Genomic DNA, 21,358 nt, shown 5'->3' with positions numbered 1-21,358 from the left:
ATTTATTATTTTTACTCAAAAAGGAACTTAATTATTTAGATTTTAATACTAATTTAAAGAAATAGAAAATTCTTGGATATATTCGTATATGAAGAATTGTAAAGTCTATTGTACCGGATCATGCGATAATATTTCTTTTCATCGAGTAACTTTGCGCGACTATTGCGGTTAATATTTCGCAGTGTCAATACTGCAGTTTTTCTTCCAACGAAAAAAAACTGCTACTTTATACGGCTGAAGTTCTGTAAACATTTTTCACTTCGGATTCAGTAACCGTGTAATATGATTTACGTTGCTCGAATAGACGACGGATTCGTACAGTAACTTTACGGAGCAATATTTTCACGGTTTTCGCAATCCGTTTTTCTCAGTGAAAGCGTTGTAAGTTTCTATCAATCGGTCAGCATAAAAATATTATATTTTTAACTCTATCATGCGATCACTGTTCGATTCGTAAACTATGAATTTCAACTTCTTTTTTTTTTTTCAATATAGCTAACTATTTCAGAAGGAAAATTTTCCTCTAATATATTCGAATATAACTTTCTAAAGTACATAAAAACTTTTAACATACCGTTGAAATGCCAAAGAAAGCCTGGCATCGTTCAAATATGTAAGAGGTACATATTTAGAAGTTTGCATAATATGGATGTAAAAAGAAGCAATTTGAAAGCAATGCTTGGAAAATCAATCGTTTTCCTGTCAAAAAGGGCTGAATTTACATCTATATTGTGGAGGAACAATATTTCTCTGGGGGGTTCTCTGTTGGTATCGGGGGTGGGTCAATTTCGAAATCATAGCATGGATATCAACTGATCGATCATTAAACCAGGGTTATTACCGTGAAAAATTACTAGCCATGTCGCACAAATTCCCCGATCATTTTTTTTCTGGAAGCTCATCGAGCCGTATAATGCGGTTTGCTCTACTCGAATTGACAGGGTGTTCACGCGTCACGCGGCGGGCAATATTTCTCCTGGGGCTCAATATTTCTGTGAGGTTCGCGGTCCGTCTCTCGCGGTTCGTGTCACCGGTGGAATGCGAGCAAGCGCTGGCCTCACGCGTAGTTATATCTTCTGAAGCGTGTGACATTTCTTGTCACGCCTCACGACACGCTCGCGAACCCTCCCCGCGGTATGCTCTCCGTTCACCCACTCATGGTTCTGCAAACTCCTGAAATGCCTCGTAATAAAAGCAAACCTACGGGAGAAGTGTTTTGCTACGGTGCTGGCTAAAACGTGCCAGAACGTAACACAGTCGTTTTCAGTGTAGGAATTTTACGTAACGTTGCTCCGTTTTTATTTTCCTCGCCAACCCTCGGGCGTGCTGCCACCGCTCGGAAATTAAGTGCTCGGAATAAAAAGACTCCCACTACCACCCCCGCCCCGCTATTCTTCCATACTGAAACGCGTGCGGCAACGAATTTAAACAACGTCTTGTTCCTCGCGTACGCTTCATATTTCCGATACTTTTCAATCTATTCCGTCGGCAAAATTACTTATCACTGAAATACCGAATTTACCCTTAATACGTGGTATATACTTTGAAAAATCTGACATTTTCTCAATTTTAGACAAACGATCGTAATAAATATACAAAAATCTATCGAATACTAAAAAGGACTTTATTGCATAATCGTTTCGGATAAGATTTTCGAACGAGTATTTGTATAATGATTCATAGTGTCCGAGAGATAATACTGTATTTTCTTTGACCCTTTTATCTAAAAGATTTACCCGGATAATGGATAACTGATGTATTATTATCACATTTATCGTAATCGATTTGCACCGCGGTTTTTACGAACGACACTCAATCTCACTAACACTCTCTGTCTCACATTCTTTCGTTTCACGACGTTCTATCGTATTTTGAAGATAAACATTTAACGAATCTACCTCTAATTCTAGATTTATACTTTACACAGCATTCTCAATAATCAGTGACGATAAATTAATAATTAAATATGAAAAATATATTTCTCATAAATCATCACGACAAAGAAGAAAATTTGAATTTGATTGGACGAAAGATCTTTTGGTAGAAACATCGACACGCGCGATCTTAAGAACTGAGAAAAGTAGAAGCGTATGTTGTAGATGGTGGGGAGTAGCCCTCGAGCCTTAGCGGATGTTCCTTTCTGTTCGAGAGGAAACGAGCGAAATGTGGATGGAAGGAAATTGTCTCTGCATTAACGGAGGCTCGGAAACTGCTTCCAACATTTAATTAAAGACATTCCCTGAGTAATTCCCTCGGCGGCCTCGTAATTGCATTGCTTTTATCTCCTATACAACTGTTACTTGTTTGGCGAGTCTTTTCTATCGGGAGTCAGAACAGGAGACCAAATCCCGTGGGTAAGAAAAGCAAGGTGGAAAAGAAAGAAAGAAACGCGAAGATACGATACCCCTCGATTCTACCCAAAGGATAACCGTTCTTGAGGAGCGTACCTTAATATCCCTATTATCGTGATTAAATTTGAATTGGAGCGAATTAAACCGGTATCTCTAAGCTTCCGTTTAAAAATAGACAATCGATTTGCACCAAGTTGCGTGAGATGTAACGTGACTGAAAAGTAAAATTATTATGGGTACATTTAACGAGTAAAGATTAAATTATTGCAGATAGGATTTACGTCTCCTTGAATTGATTGCTCTCCAAATTTACGAGGCTACCCTCGTAATTAAGGGGAACCCTTCTTACCGAAACATCATCCACGAGTTTCGAGCAGAAACTGATATTGGCATTTTATAATCGAAACGAAATCCCTTCACGATCTTTCCTACTTAATTTCCACGGGCAAAAAATGTATTCGTCGTTATAGAATATTGCGCAACGTTCTTAAAAATTTGATAATCTAACAAGTACGAGACGAACGTTAAGACGGGTAATTTTTACTTTTCTCATTGATATATCTTAGATCCTTTCACGTATTATCCCGATATATAACGAGACGAAATGGAAAAAGTGCTAAGTCAGGTGATTTTTCTCTGGCAGGCTAAACCGTAAAACTTGTAATTTGAAATGCACCAGAGAATTGGATAGTTTAGATCCATCCCTTCGATTCGGATTCCAACAGAGAATCACGTGGACAAGAGGCAATCGGCGTTCCGGCCAGTCTTGCGGTTCTAGTTGTATCTATTGAAATTACCAGCTGGCGAATTGGCAAGTGTGATGGTGCAGCTAACGGGAGAACCTCCAATCAGTACGTAATTGCTTCATTCCGTTGCTAGGTCCGCTGCAATATCGCGGTTCTCTGAGCCGTACCTTTACTTTCAAAGATTCTACCAATCTCGAACGACTAAGGGATTTTTTGGTTTACATCGAATTTGCTGATCGTGCAAATTTGGGTAAAAGATTCATTCCGATACGTCTCTCATCCTCGGACATTAAAGCGTATTTGGACACTATCTGTACATTAAAATATGTACTTATTTTGGCATCGCGAATCGTTATGTTTTGTAATTTGAAGTTTCTTAATTTCACGATAAAAAGTGTATCGCTATCGTTTGTATTATAATTGTAAATTATACGACGTTATTTAATAGCTAATTAGATTACAAATTTTGAATGCCTTTGGCTGAAATTGAACAAATACTATAACAAACGTGATGCAATGTAACGTGAATAAAGGAACAGTTTCATCGAGCTTACAATGTCGCTAAACACAAAGCGAGAAAGCAGATTTGAAAGAATCAGAAGCATCGATGCTCGACTCGTTTCCGACGATCTAACGTTACAAAAGCCGAGAACTGTTTCAACTGTATAAAGTTCATCTCGCTGAGCCTCGTGTAACGAAGACTTTGTACTCGGCACTATAACGAGACTGTGCTTTTGTATCACGGATTTTAAAGAGACAACCTACACGGTAAAGTGTACAAACATAACGAGACGAGGAGTGGAAGCTTCAAACGTTCTCCTGGTGATATCGCTTGGGGTGGCTTTTTCTTTTCGCGTGTAGTTCAGAACGTTGGATCGGAATTAATGAACCGTAATCCCCCAATAATGAGGCTTCGGCTTCACTGGCTCTGATACGACCTCGGCACCCTTCTTGCCCCCTCCCCCTCCCCTCGCCTCGTCTGTCAGCCTCTATACGTATATCGATGTGCACGTGCGCCCTGTGTAAATGTCATATATGCCACGCGACTTAGCCAGCCATCGCTACGCAGAGAGAGTGAGTGAGAGAGAGAGAGAGAATGCGTGTGTGTGTGTGCGCATATGTGTGTAAAAGAGAGAGAGAGAGAGAAGGCCTTCCACGCTTCGAGGCTGTCGACGCGAGACAAATTATTTTCCTCAACAACACGCGTCGATGCTTTTCACGGCGCATAACGAGTTGTTCGAGCGGCTTCGCCTGTATAGAGAATACAAAATATCCTCCCCACTCCTCTTCCTGCTCTCCTCTTTACGGTCGTTCTCTAGCCTGTCGATATTTTTCCCAGCATTACGAAGGAACGCCCCTGAATATTTTCGCCCTGCGAATTTTCCCATCGCCAATGACCTCGACGCTGAGATTGCCCCGGGTGCATCCTTCCGCCATTGCCTCGGAGGAAAAAACTGGTTACCGTGACATAATCCGACGAAACAAGCTATTTCAAAATTATCTCGTTCCATGATTTTTTTTCTGTTAAAGCCGATGAAAAAACAATGTGCGAGTGGACTATAATTAGCGATAGTTGGAAAGAAATTTATAAAACGTTTTTGGAGACGTTCGTCAGAACACGATGTTCGTTGATAATAATATGATCCTCGATATTGCTGCTTCTCACCAAACGCGGTCAAAATTAAAGATATTTTAACTTGAGTTTCAGAATTTCTCGAATAAGGGAAGAGAAATAACACGTATGAGTTTCGCCGGATACTCTTGATATTAGTTACAGTAATGTGGAAAGTTGTATCCAACCATGAAACCCGCATAACTTTTATGCCTTGTAAACTGCGGCCGGATTCTGGTTTCCTTGGAACGCCGCGGTTATACGCGCGTTTGGCCCTATTCGACTTGGCTGTAAACGAAACTTTTAATAATTGCGAGCCAGTCGTTTCCTTTTCTGCTCTTTCTCTTCTGTAACCTTCTCGGAACACCGATTGCATTCCACATAGCTACGTGCGACCAAGAGTTAAGTGGTACTTCGCGTAAAATGCTAATGAAAATCAGTGCCAAATGAATAATGTCACCACGTTTGAAAGCTTTTAATATATGTATCCTACGAATTCGAACTTGGTGAACCATTAATGTATTCGATCCATCCATTTTTCACTCGATATTATCCAAAGCTAATTGGAAAGTAGTATGTACCACGTACACTCCTGGTTATTACTTTGCTATTTAATTTATATAGCAGCAGTGTACACCTCTGCAAAATGAAAAGTTACTATTATACATATGTATGTATATAACAAAAAAAACAGTGGAACTGACAGATAGTACAAGATATTTTAATTTTTCTCGTCCGAAAAATCTAACGCTTTAACCAAATCGACTTTGCTTCGACAACGCCTACCTCTACATTACTCCATCAAAGCTATAAATTTTTATACGAGCTAATTTTGTCAGCGGTATTTGACGACCCCGTATAAGAGACTTAAAAGAAGGTAAACAGAAGCCGTAAAAAGTTTTACAAATTACGAATCCACGTATATTGTACCTTTCACAACGTCCCGAAATGTTCAACGCCAAAAATAATAAAAACAAAACGCTCTTTATAGCGAACACGGTATCCTCTTCATACAATTTGGCAATATCGATGATACTCCCTGGAAAATCGTCACTGATTATAATGTATGATTGAGCGATTCAAGCAATTCTTGGATCATCCTTTTCCATTCAGTGTTTAAAGTTCGCGTGTGGTTGAGTTATGCGAATCATTGCGCATTTTTAATACACAAAGGCACCTGTCATTGTGATGTCCATATAACATATAAACGTGCCTTAACGTGAGTCATGTACAGTTTTAGAAGCATTTTAAAAGCATTCTGTACAGCTTCGGTTATACATAATTGCAGACCATTTTAAGCCGATATATTGTCCGTATTTTCACGACTTCGAAATAGAGAGTGAAAATATGATTGTTTAAAATTATCATCAACTTTATTTTTTAACTCCTAGACAGTGGGTTTCAGAATGCTTCGTTTTAATTTTCATTGTGTATTTTCCACGACGAAACATTATTTTGTAAAACGGAAGAAAAACGTTCTCGTAACAGGAAGAAATCCGAGCATCGAAATTCGAACCCATGATTTTTAGGTTCGCTTTAACTACCACAGCCAACGTTGCCTTTTCATATTCTTCCTCTATTGGACTAGATTTTTTGTTTCTTTTTTGAGATATAACAATATATTAACAAAATGTAATGGAAATTTCAAACGACGATCAGAATAGTCGTGCGGGCAATATTTTCTACATTATGGATACTCGATTAGTTATATTTATACTCTGTTAAAAAGAGTAAAACTATACATTTAAAATAACTGTCAAACGAAAGGAAAAGGAATTACGAAAGAAAACACGAGGCCATAGAAGATGAAGTGAAACGAGCACAAAGATTACCAAGCAGAGGAAAGAAATAGATGGATAAACCGTGCAAAATCGCGTGACAAGAAGAGGAAATTTCAGCGAGCGTATCAACGGGTTACAATATTACCGTCGTTATATAAACTCAGACACGCCCAGCATTTGCATTGATGACGTGAATATAATATATCACCAGAACCTCGAAAGCTGAGCTTTTCTCCGCAGCCACAATGGCCACTGACCACCTGTTGCCTTTCCATTTATATTTTAGACGTGGTGAGAACATCATCGTCTTACGTATCCTCGTAAACATCTCAAAAGGAGACGCGTTTTCTCCATTGAAAAAGATCTTATGCTAACTATTTGTAGAATACCCTGAGGTTTTCTACTACAATCAAGCATAATAGACCCTCACTTATTCAGTTTTCCTCGGCTTATCATATAGTTACGTAGTTTCTCTTGTTGCTATGTTTAGAAATGTAGAAATAGAATGTTACTTTACTGTATTTTCTGAAAAGAAAATTCTTTCGAATTTTTAGCAGCATATCTTTTCATAATGGTTACACAAAATAATTTATATCGCGGTATATGAAAACGATACTACAAATACCGCGTCCTTTTGCTTTGACTCGATTTTAATATTATTTTGGGTGGGCAAACTTTTTCACGTTTTACGAATTAAATGGTAGCTATTAAAAGGAAATTGGTACGCACGTTTGATGGAAACGAGTTTGCCAGTAGAACGATTAATTTCCAATAAGTAATAGGGGAAATATGCTAACTATTATGCTAACTATTTGTAGAATACCCTGAGGTTTTCTACTACAATCAAGCATAATAGACCCTCACTTATTCAGTTTTCCTCGGCTTATCATATAGTTACGTAGTTTCTCTTGTTGCTATGTTTAGAAATGTAGAAATAGAATGTTACTTTACTGTATTTTCTGAAAAGAAAATTCTTTCGAATTTTTAGCAGCATATCTTTTCATAATGGTTACACAAAATAATTTACATCGCGGTATATGAAAACGATACTACAAATACCGCGTCCTTTTGCTTTGACTCGATTTTAATATTATTTTGGGTGGGCAAACTTTTTCACGTTTTACGAATTAAATGGTAGCTATTAAAAGGAAATTGGTACGCACTTTTGATGGAAACGAGTTTGCTAGTAGAACGATTAATTTCCAATAAGTAATAGGGGAAATATGCTAACTATTATGCTAACTATTTGTAGAATACCCTGAGGTTTTCTACTACAATCAAGCATAATAGACCCTCACTTATTCAGTTTTCCTCGGCTTATCATATAGTTACGTAGTTTCTCTTGTTGCTATGTTTAGAAATGTAGAAATAGAATGTTACTTTACTGTATTTTCTGAAAAGAAAATTCTTTCGAATTTTTAGCAGCATATCTTTTCATAATGGTTACACAAAATAATTTACATCGCGGTATATGAAAACGATACTACAAATACCGCGTCCTTTTGCTTTGACTCGATTTTAATATTATTTTGGGTGGGCAAACTTTTTCACGTTTTACGAATTAAATGGTAGCTATTAAAAGGAAATTGGTACGCACGTTTGATGGAAACGAGTTTGCTAGTAGAACGATTAATTTCCAATAAGTAATAGGGGAAATATGCTAACTATTATGCTAACTATTTGTAGAATACCCTGAGGTTTTCTACTACAATCAAGCATAATAGACCCTCACTTATTCAGTTTTCCTCGGCTTATCATATAGTTACGTAGTTTCTCTTGTTGCTATGTTTAGAAATGTAAAAATAGAATGTTACTTTACTGTATTTTCTGAAAAGAAAATTCTTTCGAATTTTTAGCAGCATATCTTTTCATAATGGTTACACAAAATAATTTATATCGCGGTATATGAAAACGATACTACAAATACCGCGTCCTTTTGCTTTGACTCGATTTTAATATTATTTTGGGTGGGCAAACTTTTTCACGTTTTACGAATTAAATGGTAGCTATTAAAAGGAAATTGGTACGCACTTTTGATGGAAACGAGTTTGCTAGTAGAACGATTAATTTCCAATAAGTAATAGGGGAAAGAAGGTCGTAATTTTCTTTGATAATCACGTCCGTTGTCGAAGCGATGTTATTATCAAATTTTCTACGTGTTATAAATTTATAGAGGATGAGAAACGCGCACGCGGTCACGAAGAAAATGCGAGGTTCTAGAAAATTATGCGGCTTTACGTCGGCGACGGTAATCCCCTTGCTACAGCGTCGCTTCGTCTCATGGAAATTACGAACCGGCACGTCCGACAGGAGTATCTGATCTTGCATTTCAGACTTGCTTGTCATAGCATGGCAATTTACATTGTGAGCAACATAATCCTCAAACGATAGATTGTATAGCAGCCTTCTCGCATCGGTCTTCTGTAGCCTATTGCCGATTTGACCAAATAATTTCCAAACCACGAATATTTATATTTTTAGAATTATTTTTTGCATAATATTTGTCAGATATTGATCGATAACAGATAACCAACATATTGAAATGATTTATTTCAGGGAGCGTCATCCAGTTTAGTGGTAAAGTTCGCAGATACTGAGAAAGAGAGACAACTAAGACGCATGCAGCAAATGGCTGGGAACATGAGCCTCCTTAACCCTTTCGTTTTCAATCAGTTCGGCGCTTACGGCGCTTATGCTCAGGTGGGTCACATTATGGTTAATGGTTCTCGCGTTACCATATTACCCCGTCTGGCTGGTTCTCGTTATCGTGAATCCTACAACCTATAATTGTTTCTGTCTTGTTAGAAACGATCGACGATACTTAATACTATCATGTTAATTTAATTTCTCTGCGAGATCATTTCCGATAATATACATATATTCGAAAATTTAGATTTTTCTATGCATCTATATTTAATCTATATTAAAATTTGTTTATTTAACATTTATTCGCTAAATTTCTATTAAATCGAGAGAATTCCAACTACTTCCATTTAAATATTACTTAATACTAAAATTTTATTTCTTAACCAACTTGCAGTAATCCAAACAGAACGCACTTTCTTGAATACATTTTCGATATAAATGTTCTACTTACAGCAGCAGGCAGCTCTCATGGCTGCTGCGACAGCACAAGGGACGTACATCAACCCAATGGCGGCATTGGTCGGTGCTGGGCAACTACCGCACGCGTTAAATGGCATGCCAAATCCCGTGGTTCCACCAACTTCCGGTATGTTCCTTTTTTGGTCATTTTTTTTTCTTCTGACAGATCGAATCTTAATATTTTAAACACGTTCGCATTAAACAGTCTCTATGTATCACTCAAGTATTTAATTTGGAATAACGAATTATGTTTCAAAGTACAAGAAGAATGAGAAACTTGCGATTTCCGGAAAATTATTTCAAAGAAATGGGACACGCGAGGGAAAAACTTTAACTTAAGTTCCACAAATATACACGCACGTATGTACTTTGTTGCGAAATTTCCCAGTTTCACTGACGTGAAACTCTTTCTTTATCTCCCCTCTTTTATCCCGCTCTCCCCTCGTTTATTCCTCCACAGATCTCGCGGCAGCAAGAGTGTACAGTCCGTTGCCTTATAACCGGCTCATAAATCAATACAACATTTTCACCGAGCGTGACTCGAGCGAAAGATATTGCCAGTACCGCGAAACTTTATCGAAAGCTCGCCGCGAACGGGAAGGAGGAAAAGCCAAAGTAGCACCGTTCCTTCCCTTTTTCCTAACCCTGCTTCCCTCCTCTTCGCCTCTTTCGCTGTCTTCTCTTTTCCGGTTTCTCTCATTCGTTCAACGCGTACACAAGAGGAGGGAACGAAATAGCAGAGGCAGGTAAACTAAGCACGGAAATCGGCTCTCGACAAGCGCTCTCTGGTATACGTCGAGTCTCGTCAAGCGAAACGTAATACCCTTTGATAGGGAAATAATATTTTATTTCTTCTCCACCTACTTCTGATCTTTCCTCCGCTTACCAGCCTTGCAGATTGCCAAGCTTCTGCGCTTTTATTTCTACTGAAATACGACGTCATCGTACCTGTCATTATGGATTTTTCATCCACAGAGAGTACCTTATACAAGACGATAGATGTAGTTGAAAAGATTTTCGATGGATTTGCACGAATTTATGGATACGCGATGAATTACTCGACTTTTCAACTACGCTTGATTTTAGATATTAGTAAACTTAACTTATTTGTCGTTTTCTCATTCTTACGAAAAATGTTGTACTTGTTCCTTTAAACATATCTTCGCGTGTTCCAGATAATTTTCTTGAAAAACGTATCTAATTTGCAGTCACACAAGACTGAACAAAGACAAAATAGAGTCCGCAGAATAACATGCATGAAATTGAAAAAATATTTAGTACACGAGATGTTAACGTATCTGAACGTGGAATAATTTTTAGTATTTGTTAAGTACCAATAATGAGGCTGTAAGAATAAATCGTAAAACGATTATTCATGGTCGAAACACATCTATTTAAAGGGTATAATGGTTCATTTCTAAGCCAACAACCTATCGTTTGAAGAGCTTAAAATATGCACGAAACTTTGAGTCGTTACCCCTCACCTTTACAAACAACACACCGATACGTACACCCAAATGCTCGTTTACTTTTCGTACTTGCTCAAACGCGCTACATCGAAGGTAGACGTTAAGCAGATACCGAGATAGCGATCTTCGGTCCGGATTACCGATCTAATCATCCTAAGAAAACAGTCAGTCGATTTGCCTAGAGACCGGATCATTAACTCGTGGTACAGTATTCTACCGTGAGTCGTTATTAGCTCTAAAATCGGATCAATATTCCGGCAATCTGCAGATCATACGGACCCTCAAACGCGACGCGAGGCATACGGATCATCCGCAAACTCGATCTGACGTCCTTCCAATTATACAGTATATACCGTAAATATATACCGTAAATCGGTTGACAGGATGTACAGAGAGGGCAACTAGCTAAGCATGATCATTCCCGATCCGATGTCGCGCGTCGGGAGGGTGACTGAGGTCGGTGTTGTAAGAGCAAGAGGGTAACCGGTGTGTACTGATCAGGTTTGCTCGTAGGTACCGGTACAGGGCAGCCGGTTAACGGGGCGATACCGTCGTTACCATCGCCAACGATGCCCAATTTCAACATGGCTGCACAAACACCGAATGGTCAACCAGCAGGTTCGGATCCTGGTGTCTACTCCAACGGGATACCGCAGACCTATCCGGGACGTGAGTATCAACTCAGGCGCAGTGTGCCGCCCCTGCGCAATGCTCGGCCAATCGACGCTGGACTTTATTATTTTGCCTTTGCTATGAGAACCGAGTAACCTCGCCCTAGACACGTACGACATTACCTCGATTCTTTCTCTTCAAGTCGGAAAAAATCTTTCCCATTCTCTTTTTCTTCGCTATTTCATGTGGACGCTCGAGCGATGGTCGTATACGTGAATGTTAAGTATCGGGCTTTTACTTGCGGAAAATTTTGTACACACGTCTACATATTTTATCAACGGATTAATAGTAATTAATATGCTCCTTCTAAAGATACTGGTTTCCATAGTTGTAGTAAAGCGTTCCATACGAATATATTAATCGGAAGATAAACTTTGAAACGATATTCCTACAAAGGACCTATGTACGCAAGCGTTAAGATCATCTCACGTAAATATAACACGGGTATACACTTTCATATGCTTCTCGATGCAAAACGAAGGTTAACGTAACGTTGAAATCTTAGAATCGGTATCAGAATTTCCCATTTCGCCTTATGCATACCTGTAGAATCGGATTAAGCTAACGAGGGATCCAAGAATACACGATACCGTGCGATATCGATTGGTCAGTACGTATTGCGACAGGGGCCCTAGACATAGGTCCGTCCTCGATAAGAGCTGAGCTTACTGAAGTGTAGATGCCCTCCATCTGTCCATTCCAGCACAAGGGCTGCCCAATGGGGAGGCGGCACTCCAGCATGCCGCCGCGTATTCTGGAATGCAACCCTACCCCGGTGTCGGTAAGTTTTTTCTTCCCCATTTACTTTTTCCCTTCGTCTTATCGAGAATTCCGTCAAGCCTTCGTATCTACAAAGAGTTTTCACGGAACTTTAGCAAACGCATTTCATAGTGTGCTTTTTCGATAACAGCACGATGCTCAAAGCTAGCCTCGAAAGAGCGATCCAAATCGGATTCTGTAACGAGTTTTCTGGCTGAAAGAAAAGAAAAGGAAAATTATCGCGTTGACTATTCAAGTCGAGATATTATTCGAAAATGTTATTACTTATATGCATGATCCAAGCTTTCGTTTCTTCATGAATACGATACTTTCAGCAATGCAATCGGGAAAACGCGATCCTACCGTGGAAGTCTGGCAAAACGGTAATTCTGTTCGTTGTTAGATGTACTTTCAGCTTTTTCAACGAGAGCGTACATTAAGTGGACGATATTTTACGTGGAATTAATTATTCGGTGAACGATTTCCATGTTTTCAAAGGACGTCTCATTAGGGGAAATAGATTCTAAAGACGCAAGAGCAAATGAATCGGAACGTTCGGTTTTAATATGCTTTTATCCGAGCACTCGAGCACTTAACTCTGAAAAATTCGATTCCGCTGATCGCGTTTCTGGCTGTTGCATGTAACTATGGTCGCATGTGTACATTTATATACGTATATAATACAAAAATGTATATAAATATATATATACACATACACATATCTATACACATGTACAAGAACACAAATGTTTCATCGTTATCATTATGATCATACGTATATATTGTAAGATATAAGCATACTATATAGACGTGTCGCGTCATCGTGTCGTTATATAATGCTTCTGGTGTGCTGCTACAGTGTATCTTCGATGTTATTTTATATAGGCGTCGTGTACATTATATATTGTTAACTCTTAAGCGCATCATGTATCGTGCATGTTCATCAAAACGCAGACAACACGCCGACATGTAATCGGCTAGGATGTCGAAGAACCGAACGATGTTACATCAAAGTGCGATACACCGGCAGGAATCATAATCCAATAACCAACATCAAAATGGACGATTCCGTTTCAGTCTAATCAGCGTGTCGACACGACGTATAACTATACTTCGATTCGTTCCGCTCACCGTTAGCAATTAACACAGGGGTTTGATGAATTCTCTGTCCCAATGGTTAAATTAATAACGCAGCATTCGAATTGCTGTTTCACCAGCACCAAGTTTCATGAGCGCGCGTCATTATCGACTGCAAAGCAGCGAAAAACCCGCAAAAATCCGTCGTCATAACAAATATTTTAGTAGGGATATATACGCGTGGAAAATCTGTGCGGAATCGTATAGCGAAAGTTCGTCATATTCTTTTAATTTACAAGACTAAATGTCTAATTAAAACTCTATTTCTTACGTATTTTTACAATCAATATAAAATAACGACAAGAGAAAGTCTTTTCTTTTTTCGATTTATCCTCGTAACATGCAAAATTTAGACGAATCGCTCAGTTTTTAATGGTTATAGAAATAGACGGGTATAGCGTACACTATACGTAGTTTTGTACAAGTTTCCCCCAACGTTGTCCGTCATCCCGTATTCTTTTTCGGTTGGTCGTCTATTAGCATCGGGGAGAGGCCCCCTTTTTCTACCCATGTATCTTTCCTGTCTCTATACGTGCACGCGGAATTGGCAGAAATTCATCAAATTTGAGGTATAACGTCCGTACGCGGAGACCGCGCTGGTTTCCCGTGTTTGCCAAAGACTCAAAAATAGGATATTCTTTTTCTGTGTATTTTCGTCCAGTGTACACAGGCCGTGGAGATCAGCGAGTGGAAAAAAAGCAATCCGAAATATCGTGTGTCCCTCTATCCGGGCGAATGGTAACCGACGTATGATGGCGTATTTATTTCATACGCCAAACGTCGGACCATCGTTGGACCGAAACCTCCGGTAACGTCAATCGGAATATATTAAAGCAATGTTTGCACGGAAATAATTAATTTCCAAGCGAAAATTTACCTCTTCTGATCTGAGAGCGAACGACCAAACCCCTTCACTCCGCCCCCGCTGACCATCCCTCTCTACGTTTATCCGTCACAAACAAATATCAATCGCGCGCGTTTTAAATATTTGCCAAGGTATAATTAATGCCGTTATAATTGCTTTTCTCTAATATCATGCGGTAAAGTGCTCGTTTATCCATTGCAACCTACAACTGCAACGCGTATTTATACGATATAAATATGTCTGATCGAAAGTATCTCGAAAAGTTTCATAACAGCGTACGTAATCTCGAATACTGTACGATTTTTCTTTGCCCGTCTAAGAAACTCGATAGTAGAACAACGATAGCATAAAGTTCTACGACTGAATTTTATTCGAAGTAAGATTATACGAGTGAAATCATTAGTTAGTCAATTATCGTACAGCTAGGCCCTGTTCCTTCCGTCGATATCTTTTTCAACATCGTCGCATTCTAAACATTAATTTAAACTGGCCTTTAGTTACGCACACGTATAGTCTTGATAATCGCGATATGCGTACTCGACGCATAATGAGGCCGGACAGAACGGGTAACGGGACTTTGAAGCGATATCGCGTGACAGTTAATGTCGGTAATATTGGATAGGAGCGTTGCAAAATACAAAAGTATCGTGTTAAAAGTCGTGGAACGATGAGAACGTTGAGGGTCGAATATCGTTGTAGTGGAAAACACCGCAACGAACGCAGCTAGACGCTTTAATGGAAAAGAGACTTGCTCGTCTAGTGACTTTTTTCGTTTACTTTCGAGTTCACCTGACGGTCCGAGACTCTTCTCATTAATTCGACCAACCATGGCCATAATTTCGCAAAGTATCGCGTTCAGTTTTCTCTTTTGGTTTCCCGTGTTTCTGCTGAATTAAACGCAGTGTTTTCATTGTTCATCCACGTTTGTTACGAACGAATTATAAACCGTTCTACCATAATTATTTCTCGACTCGCTGCTGACGACAATGCAATTTCGCATTAACTCGATTGACGTTGACCATGCAGTTTACCTTTTATTAATGTTGCTGCTTGTTACAGTTACGCTGTTGTATTTCCTGGAATTATAATTCGTTGTCACAGCATACGTAGGGTATGCGAGTTAATCTTTGATCTTCAAAAATATTCAGCATCTTTGTCGATCTTGAGTCGAGTTAAAAAATAATTGCCCGCATGTTAAGCTCAAATACCAACAAACGAAAATTATCATTTGTCGTTCCAATTCGAATGCTACGCCAAAGGAGATAGGAGCTTTAAATAATTAACGTCGACATTCCAAAGTATAATTTACAAATACGAATTCTTCGATATAAATATGTTGTACGTACTATCACATGATCTAAAATTGTTATAACATCGTTTCGTCTTTCTTATTTTGTCGGATTCGAGCAATCGCATGGGAACGTAAATCACTATGTGAGAAATCAAGAGGTCTCCAGCGCAACATAATTTTACTTTTATTTCACACGAAAACACTGATGGCCACGAGAAGCTGTGTTTTATGGAAACGAAATAGGAACGATAAGAACAGCATGCACTACGTGTATAGATGTGGACACATCATGATGTATTTGTTATTTGTTACTGTCGCAGCTTATCCCGCCGTCTACGGCCAGTTTCCTCAAGCTATTCCTCAGCCGATGACCGCCGTGGCACCCACGCAGAGGGAAGGTAAGTAGAAAACACTCATCAACGTCTAACTGTTGACTGTAAACACGAATGATTGTAGTCCTAAGATTGTAGATCCAGCTCCCAAATGTCCAGACACGAGTTTATCCTTCGTTGTTACGTCGTACAAGGTATACCATTGATTACCGGTGGTTTCTTTTTACATGTGTCACAAGTACGTAAAAATCTCGCTTTACGAAGAGATCTTTCTCTGTGAAATCTCTCGAATAAATGTTTCTAATACTTTACAAAAGAATGCGATTTTTCAGTAACGACTGATCGAAACGAGATAACGAACAAGTATCGAAAGGAGTCAATAACGCGGTTACATTTCTTTTGATAAGAAGCTCGGAAAAATGAACGCGTTCTTTTTAATTCGAATATGTATGGTTGCGGTCATTTTTAGTTTAATCATAGCGATAAAGATGAAGGATGACTTACAACCGTTCACGAACTTTCATGGAACCGTTATATTTTTGCCCGTCGATACTGCGAGAATAGTCGGGTTTCTCCGCTATGGAAGCTGCACAAGACAGGTCTCCTCGGTCGCATCGTGTTTCGTCCGTTAATTACTGACAAGATAACGAAAGAATGAACTTTCAACATCTCGTGTCCGTGAATTTGCGCCGTGTCTTTCGTCTCCCCGACTAATCCTAGCAGCATTCGCTCCATTTTCTCGACGACAGGGACTGAGGGGCAACGCATTAATTAAGTCAATTGACTCGAATTGAATGCGCAAGATTAATCGAAATCGATGTCGTTGCAAGAAAGGACAGACGAAAGAGCAGATCATTCGTCAACGTTATCTATAGGAATGAGAGAAAAAGAAAAAAAAAAAGAACGAAGAAAACGAGTGAGGATTAAAGATGGCGGATAAGCGGCAGAAAAGAAAGAGAGGGTAGGGTGAGCCGAGCCAGCGCCTAATTGCAATTAACAACTCGCCATTATTAGAATATACGACGCCTAACAATGAGATAATGCAAATAAAACGAAAGTTTTAATTACTTTGCCGTTACGCCTGCCGGCGATCCGTTGTTACATTGTAGGATAATGGGAAGTTTACCGCGACAGCGTTGCCCCTCCCACGCTTCCAGGCCTCCTCGATATCCCTATTTTCTGCTCTCTTCCAGCGCCGCTTTTCGCCTGCTTTTCCGAACGCGCAGTATCTCGTTGATACATTTTCGTAATATGTTATCATGAGATACATTTTATCGTTTTACACATTCGCTACTATGAAAATTACCATTTAACGTTTCGAATAAAGAATTCTTACTATCGATCGAAAAAGCACTCATATTTTATGTAAATGTGTTACGTAGTGATAATATTAATTTAACGCAGTAATAATAAATTTCGAAAATAACTTTGTGAGGAGCAGTTTTATCAGAATATTTTACTTTAGATACAGACTAAGGAGCAAAGATTAAGTGCAAATTTGAATATCATCAATTCAAAATATTCGGGGCAAAAACTACTTATTAGGGCGAATGTGTCTCAACGAGACGATAATCGCGTATATCGAAGTTAATTTCGCTGTACGATCGTTCTAAATCCGATTTCGATTTATTTACTTCTCAAACAAGTGGTGTGGATGTTGAAATGAAAAAAAAGAACGGCAACCTGTCCTAATGGAAGCAGACGTGACGGCGACATCAGAAGAACGATATCGTTTATTCTGTCATCATTGCATGACATCGTTATCAATTTTATACTTAGTGTCGCTTCGTTCATCATTTTTGCTTCTTTAGTATGTTCTTAATGTATTATACGTCTCATAAGGTGTTCTCGGTGTTCGTACCTCTCTCTTCTCTTAAACAATAGTTATACCACGATATTCTGAGCTTTTCGTGGAAGCTCTACATTCTTTCTTTATATACATAGATGGGTATACATCGATGTGTTTTCGTTGTACTCAATGTAATTATTCCTAGCTGTGTTTGGTGTTGCGCTGTCAACCAACAATGATCTTTGCTTTCTTATGACGATCAATCGTACATCTTGTTATATGTATATGGACTGTGCACTTATTACGGGTGTTGATCGATATTCAATAGCGTTACGTGGCTAATACCATCATCACGTATATCTATTCTCTGTAATAGATACTGAATTTTAAATTTTGTGTTATGAAATTGTTTATCTTCGACCGTTGCAAACGTGTTCAGGCAATCGTTCGAAACACCCTGAGCATTTCTATAAAAAATCATATATGCTCCTTTCGTTGGGCATTTAGCTGTGCACATATTTGTATAAATACCAAAATATATAAAATATTAATGGACACTCTGCATAAATTTGTAAGCTCGAATCACTCGGATAAAAATATGTGCGAAAGAATGCCGTTGAAAGAAAAAATTTTCAAACGGTGGAATATCAGGTTCAATGGATACTCATCTTAACGCTTTAGTCTGGTCGTAGATACTACTTCTCTCCCTCGGGTTTGGGGGAGGTGTTGCTTTCATTAAATTCGCGTGCACGTCCCGCGCGTGGGCCAATTAGAGAGTCGAAAACCAATTTCAGAATCAACGATCGCATGGCACGACGACGTGGTTAAATTTATGGCTCGTTCTTCGTGATTCCGGCGTCCACCGCAATTCCTCCTCCATTCTCCCCTTCGTCGGAACCGGAAACCCGTCGACACCGGCTCTAATTTGGGTTTCACGTGACAACTACGATCGAGTTATTACCGAGACGAAGTCGGTGCTCGCGAAAAAGAGAACATTTCTTGTTCTTCGTGTAAACCACGAGACACGTTCAAACGATGTAGATATAGAGTTTACTTCTACTTTCCTTAAACTTCGCACAACAGTACGACACTCAGATACAGACCTGTATCGCGATAAACAAATTTTCATTGAAGAATTATTTCGAAAACTTAAATCCGTTCCAAGTAGCTTCTTCTATTTGTAAAACTCAATATTTTTATATTTTATCCGTCTCGTAATTATGCTTCTTCCTACTGTAATTACGCGCAATAAAGCTGTGAAAGCTCCTAGAAATTATATTTGAATATGAATATTCAAAATGAGATGTTAAAATTTTGTAAAATATTCTGTCTCTCGAATTATTTGTACGTCAATTTTCATGAATACGCGGAAATGACAATGTTACGTTGTTCTTCAAATTTTAATCCCTCGCTCGATATACATACCTATTCATTCATCAGTAAAACCAATTAACCATCGTCGTCATAATAATACACTAATTCCACGTTTATCTCTATCGGTTCGTTGTTTCCGTTAATCTGACATTTTCCACTTCACCCTATACTTTAAACAGGTTTTACAATTATTTCTCTAATTTCATAGGAAACTTTCTCGAAAATCACGACAGAATTAATCTCTGAACCAGTTGCAAAAGTCAGTCGACCGCCGATAGTCATTTAGAAAGCAATAGAAAGAGCTATAATTGACTAAGAACTATGAAATGAACGAGACCCGTGATCGTTCGCGGAACTGGAAACGGACAATTGCACTCTCTTGTGGTAATTCGACACGGTAACGTTCGTTCGTAAAGGCGTAGAAGTGACAGAAGGGCGAATCTCGGCGAGGAACGAACGAGTCGCGATGAGTAGCATCCTAAAAGTTGAGTGGCAGCCATCTCATTACTTAAATGCGTCCGTTAGCTGAGAGAAGCGCAGGCCAAAAGAGCTGAAGTTTCCATGGTCATAATCGCCGCTAATTGACGTCGGAGTTATAAAGTTCAGTGAAATTAGCTAAATCCGTATTTGGACTCTCGTTATTCCGACCCTTACTTTCCTTCTTCCGTTGGACTTTCCTCCACGGACGTATTAATCGTCGGTGTCTTTATATCTTTTGCGGCTGACATAAAGTAACAAGAGAATTTTTCGTTATCCGACGAAAGCTCTACAATCTAATTGGAGAAGGAATTGCGTATCGTTCCAAACTTTAATGAAATTTCACGAATACGTACGATGATTCATCATCGTTAATTGACGGAGGACTTTTGAGAAAGTTGGGTTAAAAATGAGAGAATGAATTGTCTAGAAAGGTGAAGATAAGGCATTGGCTCGACAAAATTTTACCGAAGAAATTTCTATAGTCGCTTCATCATTGGCGAAAAGCGTTATTGATTATTTTCGAGAAGAAACAACACGTCATTTAGCGAATTTTTACGTAACCTATCTTACTCATTCACTTTCGTACTTGTATCGCGAATATTAAGCTTCGTAGTAATAAGACGACGGATTAACATGTCTGGCAATCTCATGCAAAGTGTCGCACCATCGTAATCAGTATCATCACTGTCACCACACTCCCTACATCCCATTTGCATTCATTAAAAAATACCCTTCACCTCGCTCGTCATTGTGTTGTGAATCCCAGTGTTGTGTGTTTGTATATTTGAAAGTATAAATACTCAACGTTACTTGAACCGCGAAAAAGCTCATTGCCGTAACAGACATCATCGTGACATTCTAATCATTACTCTCTTCGTCGGCAATCATGTTCCTTCGTTCGATCCATTCCCTTCAACTCCCGTCTGATATTCCTCTCCTCTCTTCGTATTTCAGTTCAATTTCACGTTCTTTACATTTTGTTTAATCTCCCTATCCGAAAATCTCCTGTCACGTGATTCATTAAAAAGAAAAAGAATATTCACCATGTGCAAATCATCCTTCACATTTCCGTGCGACGAGAGAGAAATCAGATTGTCATCGAGAAACGATCACGAAATCTTCATCTTCATTCATCAAAAACGCATCCAGACGAGAATCGGGAAGAACGAGAAGAGAGCAATGTGTGCATACTCGCTGACGCGAGCTGGCTCTCCTGTCGCGTCGAAATCATTATATTGCGAAGAACGAAACTCATCCAGAACTAACATTTTAACTTGAGTATTATACTTCAAGTTTAGATGTTTAGATGTGCTCTGATTTATATGGTAGGATGCTCTATCTCAGGACCTGAAGGCTGCAACCTATTCATCTACCACCTGCCTCAGGAGTTTGGAGATGCTGAGCTCATGCAGATGTTCATCCCCTTTGGCAACGTCATATCGTCCAAGGTTTTCATCGATCGGGCCACCAACCAGAGTAAATGCTTCGGTAAGTGTGTCATTTCCACAAAACACGTGAAGAATGGCCCTGAAGAGAGAAACGAAATACCGTTAAACAGCTAGACGGTTCGATGGTGAAATCTTCCAAAGGTAGGA

At 39.1% G+C, this 21,358-nt stretch overlaps 1 protein-coding gene across 27 annotated transcripts in view; it reads left to right on the top strand.

The window, feature by feature from the left end:
* The window catches only part of LOC132911689 (CUGBP Elav-like family member 4), a 571,541-nt gene that overhangs the window by 540,707 nt on the left and 9,476 nt on the right, over positions 1 to 21,358 (top strand). For 19 of the 27 annotated variants that reach the window (XM_060968526.1, XM_060968513.1, XM_060968524.1 and 16 more), the window contains 6 exons: positions 9,047 to 9,190; positions 9,590 to 9,722; positions 11,566 to 11,733; positions 12,416 to 12,517; positions 16,109 to 16,186; positions 21,093 to 21,251. In XM_060968526.1, coding sequence (XP_060824509.1) covers positions 9,047 to 9,190; positions 9,590 to 9,722; positions 11,566 to 11,733; positions 12,416 to 12,517; positions 16,109 to 16,186; positions 21,093 to 21,251 — 784 coding nt within the window. The remainder of the gene's footprint in view (positions 1 to 9,046; positions 9,191 to 9,589; positions 9,723 to 11,565; positions 11,734 to 12,415; positions 12,518 to 16,108; positions 16,187 to 21,092; positions 21,252 to 21,358) is intronic. The other 8 variants (XM_060968527.1, XM_060968504.1, XM_060968500.1 and 5 more) reach the window with 7 other exon arrangements.

Source organism: Bombus pascuorum, chromosome 11 (genome assembly GCF_905332965.1).
Source record: "Bombus pascuorum chromosome 11, iyBomPasc1.1, whole genome shotgun sequence".
Classification (NCBI taxonomy): Eukaryota; Metazoa; Arthropoda; class Insecta; order Hymenoptera; family Apidae; genus Bombus; species Bombus pascuorum.
The sequence above is the reverse complement of the archived record's forward strand: the minus strand, read 5'-3'. Positions and strand labels throughout refer to the sequence as shown.